This window comes from Notolepis coatsorum (genome assembly GCF_963971535.1).
Source record: "Notolepis coatsorum genome assembly, chromosome: 18".
In the NCBI taxonomy this organism is placed as follows: Eukaryota; Metazoa; Chordata; class Actinopteri; order Aulopiformes; family Paralepididae; genus Notolepis; species Notolepis coatsorum.
Genome location: NC_140182.1, coordinates 87,345,444 through 87,366,746, shown reverse-complemented (window position 1 = coordinate 87,366,746; position 21,303 = coordinate 87,345,444). Strand labels below are relative to the sequence as shown.

At 42.7% G+C, this 21,303-nt stretch overlaps 1 protein-coding gene across 1 annotated transcript in view; it reads left to right on the top strand.

Moving 5' to 3' along the window:
* Positions 1 to 223: 223 nt before the first annotated feature.
* The window catches only part of kcnq1.2 (potassium voltage-gated channel, KQT-like subfamily, member 1.2), a gene marked incomplete at both ends in the record, with an annotated part of 140,523 nt that continues 119,443 nt past the window's right edge, over positions 224 to 21,303 (top strand). Inside the window, 1 exon segment of the mRNA XM_084335261.1 lies at positions 224 to 690. Within this exon segment, the coding sequence (XP_084191387.1) occupies positions 224 to 690 (467 nt within the window).

Sequence of the window (21,303 nt, the reverse complement as noted above, 5' to 3'; positions counted from 1 at the left end):
CAATGCTTGCTGTCTGTTATGCTATGCCAATGACACATCTTATTTCCCACACTGCAGGTCTGGCCACACATGTAGCCTACCAGAGAAGAAGTCTTGCCTGTGGCGGAAGGCTAGCCATGCCTAGCTAGGTCTCCCACCCCTCTACCTTTCCACTTGGACCTCAGCCTTTGGACCTCCAGGTCCTCCCAGGCACAGCAAGTATCTGACACCTGAGCTGGACTGCATGGGCGAAGGGCACGCACACCCCTTCCACATGACCTGCCATGGCCAGAAGGGCTGTGGGCCCAACGGCTATGCCAGGAGAAGCTTCAGCCGCAGCATGGACCATGGTCTGGACAATGATGAGGACGAGGACCAGGCAGCCTCCATAGTCGCCCCCTCCACTGGTACCTTTAGCCGCAGGTCTTCTGCTTCCATCAGAAGCCGCCACTACTCTCCTGGTTCACTGGAACTGGACCCTGCGGCGGTGAATAATGGATCAGGTATTCCCTGCCCTCCAATGGACACAAAGGACCCAGCACCACACAGGCCCTCCATTGCTGTCCCACAGGTTCTCCCACGTACGAGCTGGCTGCACCACCATCAAAAGGAATACCAGAGCCCCTACATCAAGACTAGCATGCAGGGGCATGTCTACAACTTCCTAGAGAGACCTGCCGGATTGAAATGCTTCCTCTACCACTTCTTAGTGTGAGTACCTCCTTTATCAAAATACAGTGGAGCTTAATTGGTCACCTGGTGGGGGTTAATACAGAATGAGAGATGACGTAAATGTCAGACAATAGAGTTTGATCAGCCTGTGCCATTTGAAGGCTCAAAAGGCTGAATTGTTTAAAGCGGTAATCTGCAAGATTCTAATTGTTCTTTGTTTTGGCGACATCTATTGGTGATACTTGATCATTGCTGTTGTGTTTTTGCTCTGTCTTGATTTGCTTTCCATTTAGAAAAGTCATGCTGGCTACTGAGTTAGTCATTCCATTCCCAAATAACTGCTGTTGCTGCTGGTGATGTAAAACTTCCTCCTCCTATCACTTCCTGTGTGTGTTTAAGGTTATTAGTTTAAAGGTGCTATAGATAACATTCAGCCACTAGATGTTGCACTAGAGCACCAGCATGTCATTTATCCAATCAGGTGCCTTCCACATGGGGAAATGGGAAGTACAGAGGGGATACATGCCTGCAACATGTAAACAACAACATTCATTTTGGACCTGCAACTTTTTTTTTTAAATGATAAATGAATTAATCAATACATTTTTTGGTGGGAAAGCAATACTTTAATTTACTTTCTAAAAGCTCTGTGGATGTATTATTTAAATGATTACTCTACATAAAATGTTATAGCACATTTAAAATAACTGGGGAAAATAATTAAAGGACATTTGGACATAATAATTCACCAAGATACAATGGCCTAAGGCTACTGTAATTGATCCTAAGAAGTGAATGGAAAAATGTTTAAATGTTGTACTTGATACATTGTTAATAACTTTGGTAAGTTTATAGGCCAAGTCCAATTACAGTATTTGGAAAGAAATGTGGATGGTTGCTTTCTCATGGTAAATTATATATGAAGGTAAACCAAGATAATCCAATACATTCAGTCTACATTCCTAAATCAAAGACATTAATCTTTTACTAGCTGAGTGTCTGACATACATGGAGTCCATTTGTTGGCTCCACTCCCATACTTGTTAATTACACCTAGTGCTGCTTACCAGTATCCGTTTCTGGTTCCCAGTAACAGAAGGAGAGGTGTCTGTGGCCTGCTGGCTATCTGGGAGTGTTTCTAACATAGGCCAGCAGAAGGAGGTCAAGCGCATCTCTGGCCCTGTTGGGCCTACTCTTTCTTACCGTCAACAAATCAGCCACCTCATGCATGAAACAAGGAGCTGCCTGCCTGATGCTACTTACCATAGCAGCCAGGGGAGCAAACTGGCTACATAGATATAGTTAAAATATAGTCTACATAGAAAATAACCTTTAATACAAAACTTGTTGTCGGAAAAATAAACATCATCACAATGGTTTTTATAAAAATCCATCATTGATTCTTGAATATTGGGCTAAGCTTACTCTGTTAACTCATTGAGCGCCAAAAACGAGATATCTCGTTTCTGAGAGCCAACGCTTGAGCGCCAAAAAACGCGATCGCCTAGAGCGAACTATTGGATGTTATGAAGAAGAAGACAACATGGATGATATGGATGATGATTATGGATGATAAGGTGCGTTTTCACCAGACTATGTTGGACTCAGCACTTCTGGTAAATCATAAAAATACTATAGTCAGGGGCGGCTGGGTGGTGCAGCGGACATTGCGCTCGTCACCAACGCAAGAGAGACCGGGTTCAAATCCGGCTGTCGGCGTTGCCTCCGGCTTGGGCCAGTCGTCATACTGGCTCAATTGGCAGTATTTTTTAGTTTTTTAGTTTATTTAAACGGATCCCCATTAGCTGACGCCTTAGCGGCAGCTAGTCTTCCTGGGGTCCAACAACATTCATATACACAATATAACATACACCTAGCATATATCACAAAGACAATTAATCATAGAATAGAGTAAAACATGTATCATAGAAAAAAAACAATGTAAAACAGGAGATGAAAAAACAAGAGATAAAATCCAGTTATACCAAAATAAAAAATTTATCAGGGTGTGCATGTATTCGAGCTGTGCTGAATACAAATTGTTAGTGTGTGCTAGTGTAATAAGATTTCTTTTAAAACTAGCCTTTTCTTTGATGTTCCTAACATCGCTGGGAAGACAGTTCCAGGATACTATCGCCCTATAAAATACTGCCCTTTTCATAAAATTTGACTTGGGTAGAGGTAAATTAATCAATCCACCTCTTGCCCCTCTGGTTGAATGTGTGTGAGTACTTGCACTGTACACAATGCAATTATAAAGGAACTTAGGAGTTTGAGTTTGAGTAACTCTATGAAAATATGTAATTAAGTTAGCAGATAATCTTACCTTAACACTGAGCCATGAGAGACGTGCATGCATGTCAGCTGAGCTACACTAGCCCTAGGTGAGCAGCCTAGGACCAGTCTAGCTGCCTTGTTTTGAGCTACTTGTAGTTTTCTGAGTAGACCATTGGATGCAGATGACCATACTACAGAGCAGTAGTCTAAATCAGTGGTTCTCAACTGGTCTAGCCTCGGGACCCAACATTTTCCTTAGTCATTAACACTTTCCCCGTCATCGGTTGTATCCATCACTATAGCCAGTCTGCCAGCACTATAACCCTATGGAGATGTTTACCTTCTTTGCAGGGCTATAACTTTTTAAATTGTATTGCTATATTGACATTACTATGGCCCATTCAACATCGATTATCTATCGTTCAGGATGTGGGAACGTTATACTTTTTCATTCATACATTGTTGTGTTAATACCTTCTAGAATATAAGTATGTTTTTAATCTTTTCTGCTGTAATTCCAAAAACGCTAGTTATAGGCCCAAACGCATATATAGATTATCAATTGCCGTTTCTTTCCCATACATGCTATATTAAAAAATTCAAATGTATATGATCGGTATACATTATGCAACTGCTTTATGTAGTATGGGTGGATATATTGATCAGATGGTTTGCAAACAAGGAAATGCACAATCGGGTTGAAAATAACGTTATATTCCTCTTACCGTGGGCCAATGAGACTGGCGGTGAAAGATCCCAATTATACGACGCCGATCGCCTAGGTCCATTTCCGGTTTGTATGGTGCAATAAACGCCGAAATCATATAGATTATTAAGTTTAGAAAGCGATCCATATGTACATAGTGTCTGTCGGGAGTCCCATAATGAGATGTGACTGCCGGAGGACTTTCCTCGATGGACCGATGGCACTTCCTGTTTTGCGGGTGTAACTCGCCCGACCATCCACCAGGCGGCGGTATTGAGCCGTCGTTGCAGTCACATCTGGGGTCCAGCTGCAGCACCGGGGGTGGGTGGATGAATTATAAATGCCATGGCAAAAAAATTAAATATTGATCTCAAAAACGCTGTACAGCGATCCTGGCAGACAACGCATGGCGGGCAATAACGCTGTACATCGATCTTGGCATCCAATGTGTTAAGTCGCGATCCAAATTTTTTAACCACTATGATTTATTTCAAAAAAAATATTTTTGCAGTAATACACAATTTTTCATGCACTTAAAAACATGAAATAAACACAAAAAAGTGCAACAAAAGTACAACTAGGGCTAAAAACCCAATGAAATAAAATAATAATAATAATAAATAATATATGGTTCTTAGCAGACTTCTTAGCTAACATCACAGGGAACTAATGGGATAACTGGGGATGTTGTTTGCTCCTGACAAGAGCAGTGGCGTCATTTCAGTAAAAGCCAAGGTATGGCAAGGAGGGAGGGTGGGGGGTTGAATTATTTTTTTTATAAATCTTTTGAATTAAAAAAAAAAACAATTATTTGCCAAGGTATGGCGAGTGCCATACTTTGCCATACCAAAACGACGCCCCTGGACAAGAGTCTCAAAGTCTGGGGTGATGCCAAAGCAACTCTGAGGTCATGCTCAATGTCCAATCTGTTTCTCTGCTTTGTCTCAGCTGGACCAGAGCTAAGAAGCCACTTTCACAAAGATAGGTAGTGCAACATTTTTTATTTTTTTTACACACACTCAAAAGGATACGCCCCTTCCTGACAAAAGAAGCCACCCAACTCCTCGTCCAATCAACAGTCATCTCCCGCCTCGACTACTGCAATGCACTGCTCGCTGGCCTCCCGGCCACTGCCACTAAGCCTCTTCAACTCATTCAGAACGCAGCAGCCCGCCTGATCTCAAACCTACCGAAGTCGGCCCATGTCACCCCACTTCTTAGGGACCTGCACTGGCTCCCCATTGCTGCACGAATCCGCTTCAAGGCCCTCGACCTAGCATACCGTGCGGCAAAGGGAACCGCTCCCGCCTACCTCCGGTCAATGGTCTCTAACTACACACCCTCAAGACCCCTACGCTCTGCATCTTCTGGCCGCCTCAGACCTACTCCTATCCAAGCTCCGGGAGGGTCATCAAAGAGAAGTCGCCTATTCTCAGTCCTTGCCCCACAATGGTGGAATGAACTACCCACCCCAGTTAGGACAGCCGAATCACGTCCAATCTTTCGCCGTCGACTAAAGACGCACTTCTTCAACCATTATCTGAATTAAAAAAAAAAAAAAAAAAAAAAAAAAAAAAACAATAAAAAAAATCTAACCCTAACTAACCGTACTGTCATGCACTTGTCCTAATAAACTAACCTACACTGTAGCACTCAACACTTTGATGAACATTGTTGCTCAGCTGATAGAGTTGTGCCCTTCCTGATGGCTTGTCGTACAGAACTTGTAAGTCGCTTTGGATAAAAGCGTCAGCTAAATGACTAAATGTAAATGTAAATGTAAAACTTGACGAAACAAAAGGTGAGCACTTCTGTGTGACTGCAACTGCTCTGCCCATTTTGGCAACCACCTTGTTGTATAATATAGAATATATGATGGGTCCGCAAACATAGTGAAAACAGCATGGCAGTCAATGAGTTAAAGGTGCTATAGATAACATTTTATGTAGAGTAATCATACAAAAAAATCCGCAGAGCTTTTAGATAGGTGTTGAATAAAAGTATTGCTCCCCCCCAAATATATTGATTAATTAATTTATCATTAAAAAAAATTTGGTGGGTCCAAATTGAATGTTGTTGTTTACATGTTGCAGGCATGTATCCCTTCCCTACTTCCAATTTCCCCATGTGGAGTGCACCTGATTGGATAAATTACAAGCTGGTACTCTAGTGCAATAATCTGAATATTATCTATAGCACTTTTAATGCTAGCTGTGCTGGTATAAAATAATATTAGTTTAATATATTCTCAGCTCAAGCTTTTCCTTTTTTGGTTGTAATAAAATGTGTATTACAGCTGGTATGTTCTGCCACTGGCATGGCATACATGTTTGGAACAGGCTGTGTTGTTATTGAGTTTGGATTTTGACTTGGACCGACTTGTAATTTAACGTTAGATGTATTTTCCAACCATGCAATCACTCTTGTGTTGGCAATTGACCATATTCACACGGCGGCCATTTTGGTCTTATGTCATCTCAGGTGTGGGAACAGGGTGGAAAGGAACCCCAACCTGAGCATGACATAAGAGAAGAATGGCCGCCGTGTGAATATGGTCAATTGAAGTGAACCAGGGCAGTGCTTGGTGCTGAAATAATATGAAAGTACTAAGAAAAAAACTAAAGTAGTTAAGAAGGAAAAGGAATAGATACTAGATTATTTTATTGTCACAGCCTTTTTAAATGTACATACATTCAGAAAAACACAAGATGTTTGTTTTTCCCGGCTCCTCAACCGCAGTCGATTTGTAAACACCAATACACAAAAATGTATACAAACTATACAATACAAGGTAAAAAACGTGGATGAATAAAAATACATATATATATATATTCTATAGTGTAAATAGCAGCAGTGTGTGTAGTACTAAGTGTGCTTGTGTGGTGTGCAAGTCACTTGCTTTTGTGTGTATGCTCGTGTGATTCAGAGTCTATCGGTCAGTAGTCTGTTTCCCCTGTGGAAGTAGCTGTTCAGTGTTCTTTTGGATAATGCACCTGAGACTGCGGTACCATCTGCCAGACGGCATGCGCTCAAACAGTTTGTGGTTTGAGTGGCTAGGGTCTCTCAGGATCCTGCTGACGCACCGCTCTGTGAATATACTGTCTATGGTGGGTAGCTTGGGGAATATACTGTCTATGGTGGGTAGCTTGGTGAATATACTGTCTATGGTGGGTAGCTTGGGGAATATACTGTCTATGGTGGGTAGCTTGGTGAATATACTGTCTATGGTGGGTAGCTTGGTGAATATACTGTCTATGGTGGGTAGCTTGGTGAATATACTGTCTATGGTGGGTAGCTTGGTGAATATACTGTCTATGGTGGGTAGCTTGGTGAATATACTGTCTATGGTGGGTAAAGCTTGGTGAATATACTGTCTATGGTGGGTAGCTTGGTGAATATACTGTCTATGGTGGGTAGCTTGGTGAATATACTGTCTATGGTGGGTAGCTTGGGGAATATACTGTCATATGGTGGGTAGCTTGGTGAATATACTGTCTATGGTGGGTAGCTTGGTGAATATACTGTCTATGGTGGGTAGCTTGGTGAATATACTGTCTATGGTGGGTAGCTTGGTGAATATACTGTCTATGGTGGGTAGCTTGGTGAATATACTGTCTATGGTGGGTAGCTTGCATCTGCAGGTCTTTTCGGCACTCTCTTCAGTGCTTGGTGGTCGTTCTGGTTGGCATTTCCAAACCATGCAGTGGTGCTGTATACTCCCGTCAGTATACTCTCTGTGGTGCCTCAGCAGAAGGCCTTCAGGATGTGTGGCCCCATACCTTTTTAGAAATAGGGCAAAAGGTCCTAAGTTCTTAACACCAAGTACATGGAGCCCTTATGCCTACTGTGAAATGTTAGGTTTGTGGAAGTATCCTGTAGGTGGAACTATTTTGTCTGTGCCATCCGTAGTTTGTAGGCCAAGCTCAGAAAAAAAAAGAGAAACAGGGACGCAACAATTGTGATTGGAGGCTCAAGAAAAGTGGGTAAGGCTTGAGATAGGTCAGGTGGCTAAAGGTGTCACTCCCTATTCCTGCCAGTCTACTCTCTCTCTCTCTCTCTCTCTCTCTCTCTCTCTCTCTCTCTCTCTCTCTCTCTCTCTCTCTCTCTCTCTCTTTCTCTCTCTCTCTGATTACAGCGCAGAGTCAGGTGTGTGAGTGCCCAGGGAGCAGCTGATTGACATCTGTGTGCTGATTGCTTCACCTACATACACCTGGCTCAGATGTCATCATGCTGCCAGATCGTAGCTTAGTATTCTCACGCCGGGACCTCACCAGGGGCGCGCGCAGACACTCGCGGGTTTCGTACGAGTTGCACGCGTGGCTGTCCACACAGAGTCCGACTTCAGAGCTGGCAAAAGCGCACGGAGGAAGGCACATTTACATTGGAACACCTGTAAATGCCTATAGTCTATATGCAAAGTCAGTCCCTGTTTGAAGATTTTTTTAAAGATTTCCAGTTCCAGTGTTCTATTGTCCATTTTACATGTATAACCCGTTATTATCTCATTAATTAGAATGTTCGAATACATTTTAGAATGATGAAATCAGTGTGACTGTACTCCTGAAAAAGTATAGTATGGTTTATTTGTATTGGGAAAGATACAGACACATTTGCTGGTTGAACAACATCTATATGTGTGGTAATAATGCAGATATTGAGTGTATTTCTGTGAAAATGTGCGTGGTGCATGCCTCTGAATCCAACTGAAGCGAAAAAATAGGCTTCCAGCCCACAAGTCGCCCACCCTTAGATGTCCCGAGGTCTAGGCTAGAGACTAAAGGTGACCGAGCTTTTGCGGTGGCTGTCCCTAAACTATGGAACAGTCTTCCACATTAGGTCTGCCCAGACCCTAGAGAGTTTCAAAACACAGCTAAAGACTCACCTGGTTTTATTGGCGTTCTGAGGCTTGGTAAGCCACAGACACATCCCTGGTCGTTTTGATGTGATTGTTTTTAAAAATTGTATTGTGGGCGGCTAGGTGGTGTAGTGGGCAAGACGCTCGCCATCAACGCTGGAGACGCTGGGTTCGAGCCCAGCTCTCGGCGTTGCTATCAGCTTGGCTGGTCGTTCATACTAACACAATTGGCAGTGTTAGGGGTGGGAAAGCTGATGGGTGGGTCCTTGGCGTTGTGGACAGCGACCCCTACAGTTCGGTCGGGGCGCCTGCACAGCGAGGGTAGGATCTGGAGGGAGGTAGTGTGACCTTCCACACGTTACACTCTCCCGGTGAGAATCTGCGTCGGAGGAAAGCATGTGACAGTCTCCGGCCTCCCGGACCAACAGTAGGGGGGAGTGCGCAACAACCAGGAAGGGGGTTGGGAATTGGCATAACGACTAACAATGGGATGGGAGAAAAATCTGAAAAAAGGAGGGGGGAAAAAGATAATAAAAAAAAATAAGAAAATATATTTTATTGTAATTCCTATGGTTAACTTGGCCATATGGGTTCCATATGACCACAGTATCTAAAGTAAAAGTATGCATTCTACATGAAGTTTGTGTATTCCAGTGCTTGGGAGAATTAAATCCTTGATCAATTGACCTCTATACAGTAGGTTATGTTAAAGTGGTATGCAGTCCAGTTATGCTGCTCTGATTACGTCCTCTTGAAGTTGGCAGGCTTCAAATGTGAAAGTATATAATCTTCATATCATTAATTTCTGCCATGTTTTCTATAAAACTAAAAGTACCACTTTTGGGGGCGATTGTTAAGAGGTTAAAATATTTTAAATTGAAATGTAGTGGAGCAAAAGTATAAAGTTCCCTAAAATGAAAATACTCACGTAAAGTAAAAAAAGTAAAAATACTTAGTTACCTTCCACCACTGCACACATGATACAATGGCAACATAGTGTGCACAAGGACAGCATGACAAACAATAGATAGCAGAGTATTGGTCTTGTGGTAAATTCCCACAGAACCCTACAATAATTTGAGGTTATTGTAGTACAGTACAAATGAGATTGCTTAACTGGAAGGAGGAGAAAGGGATCATATTGGTAGAATTTGTTGATCTCTTCATCTGACTTAAAGCAGATTGAAGAATTAAACGTGTAGCCAGACAAACCATGAACTATAGTCCAATTCAACATTTATTTGATCAGAGCCAGAAGCCAAGGTGAATAGGACAAAAGATTATCAGAGAACATTAACAGGGCTGTCTGTGTACAGAAATCACAATCAGGTTTGCATTCTCAAACCTCAATAATGTACATAAACAGTCACTTGGTAACATAATTTGAACATAGATAATTTACTGTAGGCCCCTTTTTATATGAGTAAGCCTGGTTTCTAAGATAAGTATCTTTACATTCTATTCTAACCAACCATGGGTCCATGATTTACTCACATAAAAAGCAGCACAGTCTCTCTGGTGGTGTAGCGGTGGAGCCCACAGACCCCTGGGGTCGGTTTGGTCTGGGGCTCCCGAACTCCCATTTTGTATCCCCTTATATACTATAATTTCTAGCCAATAATGGTACATTTTACTAATACAATTGATCCAATCATGCGTCTCCTGTGGGCGATCTCCTGTGGGGGCTGGCAGCCCCCACCTCTGGGTTGTGGCGACGTGATGGGACAGAGATGGAGGGGGCCTGTCGGTGGCCCCCATCGGTGTGGTCTTTTGCTGAGTACAGAGGGGTTCTGCTGGTGGCCCCCGTCCGTGTGGTTGCTGTGTGTTCTTGTTGGGTCTTGTTGTCTCACGGGTGGGGGCTGGCATGATGTCCTCTGGTGGGGGGGTGTGAATACTCTTTAACCCTTTGGGCCATTACCATACAGTACTAATCTGGTCACATTAGGTGTGACCTTTGTCTATTCAACTGTCCCTGCGTCTCGTTCCTCATTTAGCCCTGCAACCACTTCTGCTAAACAGTATACAAGGCATAATGTTATGGTTTCCTAATTATTCACACCTATTATTTATGAAATTCAACTCAATATTTACCACATTTCCCCGTTTTGACGATTCTTATCGTCACATATGATATATTGACTTGATTTTCTATACATACTAACCATACATAATAAAATAAATTTTTTCCAAAATTAAAATTCATTTTTTCAAAATGTCTCCATTTTTTCTTTTTCCATTTTTCTTTGGTACATATCATCAATTAGCTTTTGCTCCTCAAGGCTCATAGCCAGAGGCCTACTTTTGAAACAACAACTTTTGAGCTTGTTGAACACAATAAAACAATTTAATCTAATCATTATACCTTTAAATAAAACACAACTTTTTAAAAACCCATTTTTTCCTAAGTTACAGCACTTTTGATTCCACATTCTTTCATAAGATCTGAGGAAGACACAGAAATTATTATTCATTCTTTCATACATTTTGCTTTTTTCTCTTGTTAATTCCTTTTCCAAGACAGCCCAATCACATTTGCTTAATCAACTCAGTTGGTCTTCTCACCTCACCCCCCTTTATGAACATACCATGGACATAATACCTACCACCACAGCGCACAGTCGGACAGGGAGGGCGGAGCATCACTCAAGGAAAACATTTTTCACCAGCTCATTTCGGCCATAATCTACACCTAATATTCTACCTATGTGCATGTGTTTAGTACTCTTGCGTTGTGTCATAATCTATACCAGTTGTTACCGTTCAGTCACCTCCCGTTCAACATACCAATCACACCACATCCCATAGAGGCCCTTGCTCAACTCCAGTCTCTGACCGTTTTCGCCCCCCCCCCTCCACCCCATGTCGGCCAGCCTCAGCTGCAGCCACTGTTTGTAGGCCCGTGACCTCGTCATATTTTGACCCATGACTGTATTTCCTTGGATCTACAGACGACTCTGTCAGTCTGGCGGTTTGTCCCAAACCTCCGGCCGCTGTTCTTGGGGCTATTTTGAAGGAGGGGCCAGCGTCTACAAGCGACCTCTCTTCACAATCCAACAATCTCCCACAGGAACTGACTGAACGGATTCACACCATTGTGTCATAATCTAATGAAATGTATTCCTACACATCTTCCATGATTCCTCCACCTGTGACGGTCCGTCCTCCCCCTCGACTGAAACTGCGAGGGAACAAAACACAAAACAAATTTTCTTTACATAATATGTCATATATTTCCAAGAGAAACCAAACGGTAATCATTATGCAAACGTGATGGGACCACTTAGCTCTTGTTGACATTCCGTTGACGTTGCCAACCTCAGCCTCCAGCCTTCTCCACTCACTCAGACCATAACAGAGAAATAAGAAACAAAAGGCAAATAATCAAAAAAAACATTCCAACAGATGTGAAAGCAGATCAATGAAATTAACCAGCTCCAACCGCAGACCACCTCAATGGTTATTTAGAAAGAAAAGAAAAGAAATCCAAAACCCTACATCTAAACCTCATCACACCTATCATTGTGATTTTGACACCTTTCAAGCCAGCACAGTCACCCCCTACAGGCTCTATCCACACCCATACAGGCCACACAATCATAGATTAAAAATAGAAAAGAAATCTAAAAATCTAAATTCAAAGATTAAAACTAGAAAAGAAATCTAAAAATCTAAATTCAATCCCTCACCCATACAAGACATTCAAAAGAAATCAAATCAAAATGAAAGTAATAAAAACAAACTCCTTCAGTAAAACAAATGATATGAAACAAATGATAAGCGACAATAATTCCCAGGTCTATTTGTGGTATAACCCAAGTGGTTTGATACGCTCCTTATTCTGATAGACAAGATAACAGCCCTACTACTCATTAACGTCATTATTGTCTTATTTTACCTAGATACGACTTATACTAAAAGTGGTCTGCTGGCTCACCCAGCTGACAATCTAACATCCTGTCTATTGTTAGGCCTTAACTAGATAACAGAATCGGTTTACGATGTCATCAACAGCTCAATCACTCACTGAAATCAAAAGGACATAGACAAACACCATCGCTTTCAACATATATTACACATATCATAAACAAATACATTCAAACTCCTCCACACTATAAACATATACTTTCACCACACTCGTTAATCACTTCACATCTTTGACAAACAAAGGTTAGTTTGCTTCTCCCTCTCCTGCTCTCTCCTCAGGCTACATTCATCTCTGGCTAATACAATCCACACTTAATTTCTACACTCCTACCTACTGCCAGAAAGAGTCTAGGAACTCTCCCTCAACGACAGAACCTCAAAGCATTCCTAGTACTTTGAGAGCCTACCGCTATTCCCCCTAACCAAAAAGCTAGCCTTCCAAAAGTCATAACCCCATCGAACGACTACCTCGCTGATTGTCTCACTCACTGACCCAGCTGTGTCCTGTATTAGCACGCTTCCTGTCACACCTTCCATGTCCCTTGTTGTAAAAAACAACTGTCAACTGTTATCTCACTTTCTGCAATCTTCACCTCTGACCTCTACTTCCCCTGCTTCTCTCTGATTAGCTCCGCTCCGTCTTCCTGTCGTATAAAACAACAGCCATTGTAACAGCTGCACATCTCGAGCCTTGAGACCTGTTACAAAAGGATTCCTACCCCCCTGGGCAATATAACCCTTCCTGTCCCCTGCTCTAAAAATAACTCCATCTGTTATCTCACTATGACTGTTCTCTCCTATCTCCACCTGTGACCTCTCTCCTGCTGCGTCCAGTCTCACTCCCTGCTTGGCCCCCCTTGGGCCGTTTACTGCTTAGCAAAGATAGCCTGGGTCACTCCTGTGAGTTTCCGTGACCTTTCCTAAATTGCTTTACCACCCGTCGACCCTCCTGAAATTCAACAAAAGGTTAGTCATTACACACACAAATCATTTATAATAACTGCTAAAACACAATCTTACATCAAAGCAGCTTCTAAACAACCCCCTGTCACTAAATTATCCCACTGTGACCCAAGGATTTGCAAATGGCATTTAAAGATATAACATTCTAACAGTATTTCAACATAGCAATGCAACCAAATAACATATACGCCCACAAGCCTACATCACAAAATTATCACCCCCATGACCTAAGGACTTGCAGCAACATTAATCATTTCATACACCTCACCCTGGGGGCAAGCCGCCCCCCCAGGTTTGAATAAAACACACATTCCTACTGCCCCCAGGGGAGGCTAAATCCCTTCCCCCCAGAGGCTAAGTAGCACATATTTGCAATTACACCTAGTCACAGACATTGTCTTAAGTACAGATAAAAACAATCATTTCAATCACTGTAAACACAATCATATCAAAATTTGTCATTGCAGCAATAAAAGTGTATTTCAACACAGCAAGCCTCCATCAATAAATTATAATTCCCTATGATTCAGAGGCTTGTATCAAGCATTTAAATGTCCTAACCCATATTAACAGTGTATTAAAGATCTAACAATCTAAAACAAGCATAAACACAACCTCATTTATCTCAGAACAATTGCACTCTAAACAAATTTAAAAATCACATCTTTACAAAACTATTCATGCATATTATAAATATAAGCATTTTTATCAAAAGCCACCCTTTAGCAATAAAACATCATTAGTGGTTAGTTCCAACATGCTAAGACTAAAAATTGTACACAGGATTTTCTGGGAACGTTAACTCCGTACATATGTGACATATGATTCTAATGTAGATGTATTAATTAAATATAATGCAAGCAATATGTCTTTTTCAGTGTAGAGCGCTTTCCCAACTCAGCCTGTAGCTTCTCTCAAACCCCACTTGGTCAAGACTATACACTTGTATAACATACTATTTCCTAGTTTACAAGTCCAATGTGTATCTGGTATATGAACCCCAGTGTAAATTAAGGGCATGTATCATCTAATCCTACTTTAACCTGTCCCATCACATACTACCCCTACACAATTTGCAGTAACGCCACCCCCAGAACATTGTCTACAATTACACAGAATGCACAATACACAACATACAAGCACAACCACTTTACAAAATGCAGAATATCCACTAGAATGCACAATATACCATCACCCGTTATCCCTGGCCCCTGAGCGAATTACCACGAATGCACTAGACCCAATCCACGTTGTACTGCGCATGCGCAGTGGCCAACGTTGCTCCCCGGACGATGTATTACGGCAAAGCATAACTAATATCATAAACGCCTTGTTCCAACATAACACACTGCCACGACATTCACCACGTTCTCTAACTCTTCCCAAACATCATTCTCAAACCTCGAAACGTAACATATGTCGCCCGCAAACGCCACAAAACAACGGCACGCAAGCTAACTAGCTTAGCCAGCTCTAATGCGACGTTCAAGGCCCTCACGGGAGCCGTGCCTTTCAAGATCCGTTCATCCACGCAATTCGCTCAGTATCAATCCAAGCATAAACAATTCACACAAGCTTAAAATAACCAACCACTCTAATAGAAAATAACTTTTTAAAACATTCTCACCATCCAACGCCGCACACATAGTCCAACACGAATCCTTTCTCCTACCTTCTCCGCCTCACTCCATAGTACCGCGAACGTTACACACTCTCCTCAACACCATGACGTCATCAAGCAGCGACTTCTTAATATCATACACCATCGTTACCGCATCAATAATAACCCTCAAAACGGCCACAATCTCTCCACCCTACGTCTCGATTCGCCTCTTACCTGCAATCGCCGCCACAGTGTTTAATCAATTCTCTCATAACGCCATCGTAACGTCCCCAGTTTCACCGCGGACTCTTCCACAGAGCTAAGCTAGCTAGCCCCCATCACCAGTAGGACTCGCCACAGACCTATGTTCGTTGGTCATTAAAATATCATAACAATACAACAATAAGCTCCTATGTTTCGCCAATCATTCCTAACCATAGCCATAGTCCCCCATACAATTCCTAACCATAGCCATAGTCCCCCATACAATCATTACTGAATGTTTAAGCTTACCATAGCTCCGTTGGATTCCCACTAAGTACTTATCAGTCATCTCGACCGAATTGTTTTATTAAGTACATTGTTTTCGTATCACAGCGCACGTAATCGAATCAACAGGCCGGTTTCGCTCAAGATTAAAAAGGACCACCCGATCCGTTCGATACTATGCCTAAGGACGACATATATATCTTCATTTAAATTAGGCCGATTGGTCCCTGCAGACACGTATCATCCATTATCGAGCCTTCTTGAACACGCCGGCACCCTTATCTTCTATTAATTACTACGTGTTAATCCTGTAATCGCACAGACCCCATGCGCTGATCATGTTATCTCACTCATCTTTACCATACCTGACTTGCATGTTCTGAATAGTAACAGAGCTCTGCACTCTTTCCCATATTCTCTGTACTTCAGTTCTCCCGTGGAACTATTCCCTGTACCCAATTACACACAGCTCTCCTTCCATTCAGAACACCCAAATCAATCCAACTTACCCGCGCCCTCTTCCTGAGAATAATTTTTAGGGCATTTATATACTCAGAACGCGCCCCTGTCGTACACACCAGACAACCGTGCTTCCTAGCCAGAAAAGCCTTTCATCTGCCGTCATGCGACGCTAATACCAATACACCATGACCAGATAGTCTGTGCTCCACCAATACGTCATCCCATTACATGCCGTATCTTCTTGGTGCAACCCCCCCGTATAGTTCATAAAGTATATTCCATACGAGACCCAACCCCCGTGGCCCGCATAGGCCGGGACCGGCCTCCTGTGTCTGAACAAACACACAAACATAAAAAGCCCACGTTTGCATGTTTACTGCACAACAAGCGCGATCTTCATACCTCCGGACATCCTAACCTAAGTCACCGCTCCCCCATCCCTGCATGCAAAAGCCATATTCACCGTGGGTCCCAACAAGTGGCGTACACAACCAACCTTCATCCTGTCCCTCTCTCCTTCATTTCAGACAACAAGCCCCTCGTCTATAACTTCAAACGCAGCAACCCCCAGCTCTTCGCCCCGTACGTCCCCAACACACAGCAAGGTCCAGATTTGTTATGACAAGACCCTACCGCACCTTTTCAGGGGGAGACACAATAGGGTGGGAAGAACGGCACCATTTCTGTGGTAAATTCCCACAGAACCCTACAATAATTTGAGGTTATTGTAGTACAGTACAAATGAGATTGATTATCTGGAAGGAGGAGAAAGGGATCATATTTGTAGAATTTGTTGATCTCTTCATCTGACTTAAAGCAGATGAAGAATTAAACGTGTAGGCCGACAAAACCATGAACTATAGTCCAATTCAACATTTATTTGATCAGAGCCAGAAGCCAAGGTGAATAGGACAAAAGATTATCAGAGAACATTAACAGGGCTGTCTGTGTACAGAAATCACAATCAGGTTTGCATTCTCAAACCTCAATAATGTACATAAACAGTCACTTGGTAACATAATTTGAACATACATAATTTACTGTAGGCCCCTTTTTATATGAGTAAGCCTGGTTTCTAAGATAAGTATCTTTACATTCTATTCTAACCAACCATGGGTCCATGATTTACTCACATAAAAAGCAGCACAGTCTCTCTGGTGGTGTAGCGGTGGAGCCCACAGACCCCTGGGGTCGGTTTGGTCTGGGGCTCCCGAACTCCCATTTTGTATCCCCTTATATACTATAATTTCTAGCCAATAATGGTACATTTTACTAATACAATTGATCCAATCATGCGTCTCCTGTGGGCGATCTCCTGTGGGGGCTGGCAGCCCCCACCTCTGGGTTGTGGCGACGTGATGGGACAGAGATGGAGGGGGCCTGTCGGTGGCCCCCGTCAGTGTGGTCTTTTGCTGAGTACAGAGGGGTTCTGCTGGTGGCCCCCGTCCGTGTGGTTGCTGTGTGTTCTTGTTGGGTCTTGTTGTCTCATGGGTGGGGGCTGGCATGATGTCCTCTGGTGGGGGGGTGTGAATACTCTTTGACCCTTTGGGCCATTACCATACAGTACTAATCTGGTCACATTAGGTGTGACCTTTGTCTATTCAACTGTCCCTGCGTCTCGTTCCTCATTTAGCCCTGCAACCACTTCTGCTAAACAGTATACAAGGCATAATGTTATGGTTTCCTAATTATTCACACCTATTATTTATGAAATTCAACTCAATATTTACCACAGTCTTCACAAGTAGGGATGGGAATTGATAAGATTTTATCGATACGATTCCATTATCGATTCTGCTTATCGATCCGATTCTTTATCGATTCCCTTATCGATCCCTGATACATTTATAATTTAAATAAATAAATTGGAAATGCAACAGAACTAAGCTGGTTAGAATAACAACATGCAACAAGCAGGTCGTTATTCCTCTGACTTCTCTGTCTCTGGTCTTTCAGAAGACCAGCGCACGCACACACACACACACACACAGAGCTCCCTCCCCGGTCCCCGCTCTCCCCTGTCCTGTAAGCAAGGTATTGGCTCGTGTTGCTACACGGACATGTTTGTATGTTGCACGGTACTTCCTGACTTACCTACTAGTAAACAGTCAACGTGATCACACGCTCTCTATGTGAACTAAAGAGTACAAGGTTTACACAACAGCCCCACCCTTTTTTTGTATTTGTACCTGTACTACCTGCTGTCAGCTGTTATCTCTCTCTGTGTGTCTGTATGAGCTTGGTTAGCTAGCGTTACCTAACGTTAGCTCCGCGGCTGTTAGGTTGCCCCGAATTAAATGAATGACTCGGTTCTAAAGCATTCGAGTAGTTTTAAATCTCTGCACTTAGAAACAGTCAAACAGCGGGAGCATTTCAGGAGCATATGACCAAAACCCAGGCAATTTCGAGCCCTTAACCGTTTGGCCGCCATGCGTTGAGCGCCAGAAACGAGTCAACTCGTTTTTATCATCGTTATTTCCTTTATTCGCTATTGCCATTCATAATTCATCCAGCAAGGCTCCGGGAGACTCTGGACTCTGTCGGATATTGCAACGGCTCAATACCGCCGCCTGGTGGATTTCGGGCGAGTTGCACTCCACTCTCAACCGGATGGTGCGTTCTGTGCATCAGTGAAAATGTTCCGGGCAGAGCTCTCTTGTTATGTGGATCCAGACAAACACTCTAGTGCATTGGATCGCTTTCGAGACGCAAGAATCAATATGCTTTCGGCGTTTATTGCGTCGTACAAATGAAAAACGGATCTAGCAGATGGAAAAATAATAATTGGAATCTTTTTTCTCCAGACTCATCGGCCACAGGTAAGAGGAATCTTACGTTAATTCCAGCTCGATTGTCCATTTATTTCATTGCAATCCATCTGATCAACGTATGATGTCGTACTAAAGAAAGCCGTTACTGACAATCAAGGAATCATAAACGACCCCCCCCCCCCCTTTCCTTCACGCATGATGGAGCATAATGTATACCGATCATATGCATTTGAATTTTTTAATATAGCGTGTATAGGAACGAAACGCCAACTGATTATGTATAATATGCATCAGGGCCTATAACTCGCGTTCTATGAATGACGGCAGACCACTCTAAAAACATACTTATATTCACGACGGTATTAACACGACAATGTATGAATGGAAAAATATAACGTCCCACCATCCGGAACGATAGATACCCGATGTTGAATGGGCCATAGTAATGTCGATATAGCTATAATATTTAAAACGTTATAGCCATGCAAAGAAGGTGAGCGACTCCATAGGCTTACAGCACTGGCAGTGAGAGGTATAAGATGGTGCGTGGCAGACATTGTGTTAAGGAATCAAATAGTCTGCCATGGCTACATGCGTGGCGCTAACGTTATTGTTTTGAAATGCGCAACTGTCAGAAAAACCTGGCAGTGATAAGAGGAATCGATAGTCACGGAGGCATGCGATTCCAGGAATCTGACAATTAGGAACCGGCTCCCAACGGGAACCGGTTTTCGATTCCCATCCCTATTCACAAGTCAACCTCTTGAAGACCCTGCCCGTCTCTTGTGTTTATTCATCCACATCAATATGCAGTGCTCTATAATAGCTTTAACTACCCTACCAATTAGGCCTGCTATGATGTTACCATGTTATTACCTGGTACTTTCCTATTCAGCAGCACAGTAGTGTGTACTATAGTAGTATACTCAAGTGGCACCTGAAGCGGCCTAGTAGAGCATTCATCTTGTCAGTCAAGGCTGAATGGAAACTGTGGAGGAGGTGCTGTGTGTTTAGTGCAGCCTGTGTGGTTGATAATCCTCATCCCCAGCAGAGAGAATCCAAGCCCAAGTGTGTCTCGTCGTTCAATATTAAACTCTTCTCTGACTGACACCTCACCGATGCTCCTTTAACCTCTTAAGCCAGAGCAGTCCGTTACCGGACCGACAATGACATCGCACCATGAATCCATCTCTACAGAATGTATGAATTAATGCTGCGTTTTTTTCCAAATGTAGCCAATAGTAAATACCCTAACCCTGTCAAAACAGCAGTCAACGCGTATATTTTCAGCATTACGTTTGTTTACCAATGGTTTTACGTGTTATTAGTGAAATATGAGTATAGAAATCTCAGGGCATCGAGTCGGAAAAAGGCGAGGATTGACGCAAGGATTTGGCGCAACCTAACTTGAGAAGCCGTTGGGCTTGCTGAGTTTGTTATTTGATCAGAAGAGAATGGACTCTGTTTTACCCAGGTGTAATGATAGTTTGTTATCAGCGAAGTTCTGAGCTGAGGGTTTGTTCAACCTGTAACTTGTTCTTGTCAGAGACCAGCACGGCTGAGTCATCCGCGAACAGGAACAAGTTGCAATCACAAGCTGATGACATGTAATTTGCAGGCACGTTGGAACATGGGGTGCGGGGGGAGCGGCAGCACCCCCTCTAGTGGCAGCTTCAGTTACTGCACAAAAGTAAAAACGGTATTTTTATATACTGTAACATATATATAATATAAGTTATAAGTTTATCCTGCTCAAAGCACTTGACTTCACCATTACACTGACACACTTGTAAATACGTTAATTCTTGTTAGATTGCCCGACTGTATTATTTTCCTCACTGTGTGAAATACTACAGTTGCGTCAGAGGGGAGGGGCCACTGGCTGACAGTGCTCCCTGTCTCGGGTGTCGGAGAGGAGACGCACAGATGAGAGAGGAGATGAGAATGAATGAATGAAAACTTTATTTAACAGATTGCAGAATGGGTACAATACAGTATGGCTCAATACACACAATTAAGGAGATGCAGACCAGAGAAAGACGTTTGTCTTGTTTACATCAGGGTCCCCCATTTTCAATTCATAGTGTTCATAGACACACCAAAATCCATTGCGGGGTGAACATTTGCAGCAAAACATTAATATGTTTGGAACCGTTTGTGTTCAATTGTATCTGAATCGGGAGATGATCTTCTCTCGTCACAATTGAAATTGTATTTCTCTGTCGAGCAAAAGCTGGCTGGCAGTCTCATTGAATAATATACGCACTCCGAAAGTCTATAAACTTGTGCATAACGGAGCAGAGGTCCCCAACCATCGGGTCGCGGACCGATGTAATATAAAACACTTAATTAGCCGTGCATTGATAATACAATTGGTATCAGCTGTGTAACGTCTTAATTTTGGCGCGACAGAGTCGTTGTAGGAGATGCATTCAATCTAACATTGAAGCTAACCCATATAGAAATTTGTCATACAGACTTGGAGATGGAGCCAAGTGAGGTATTCAGAAGTTCAAGTGAGGTTTGTTTGTTTTTATTTCTTCAGGCTTGAAAAGTCAAAATAAAACAATTATTATGTTCTTCTCGTTTTGCCTCACGTCTC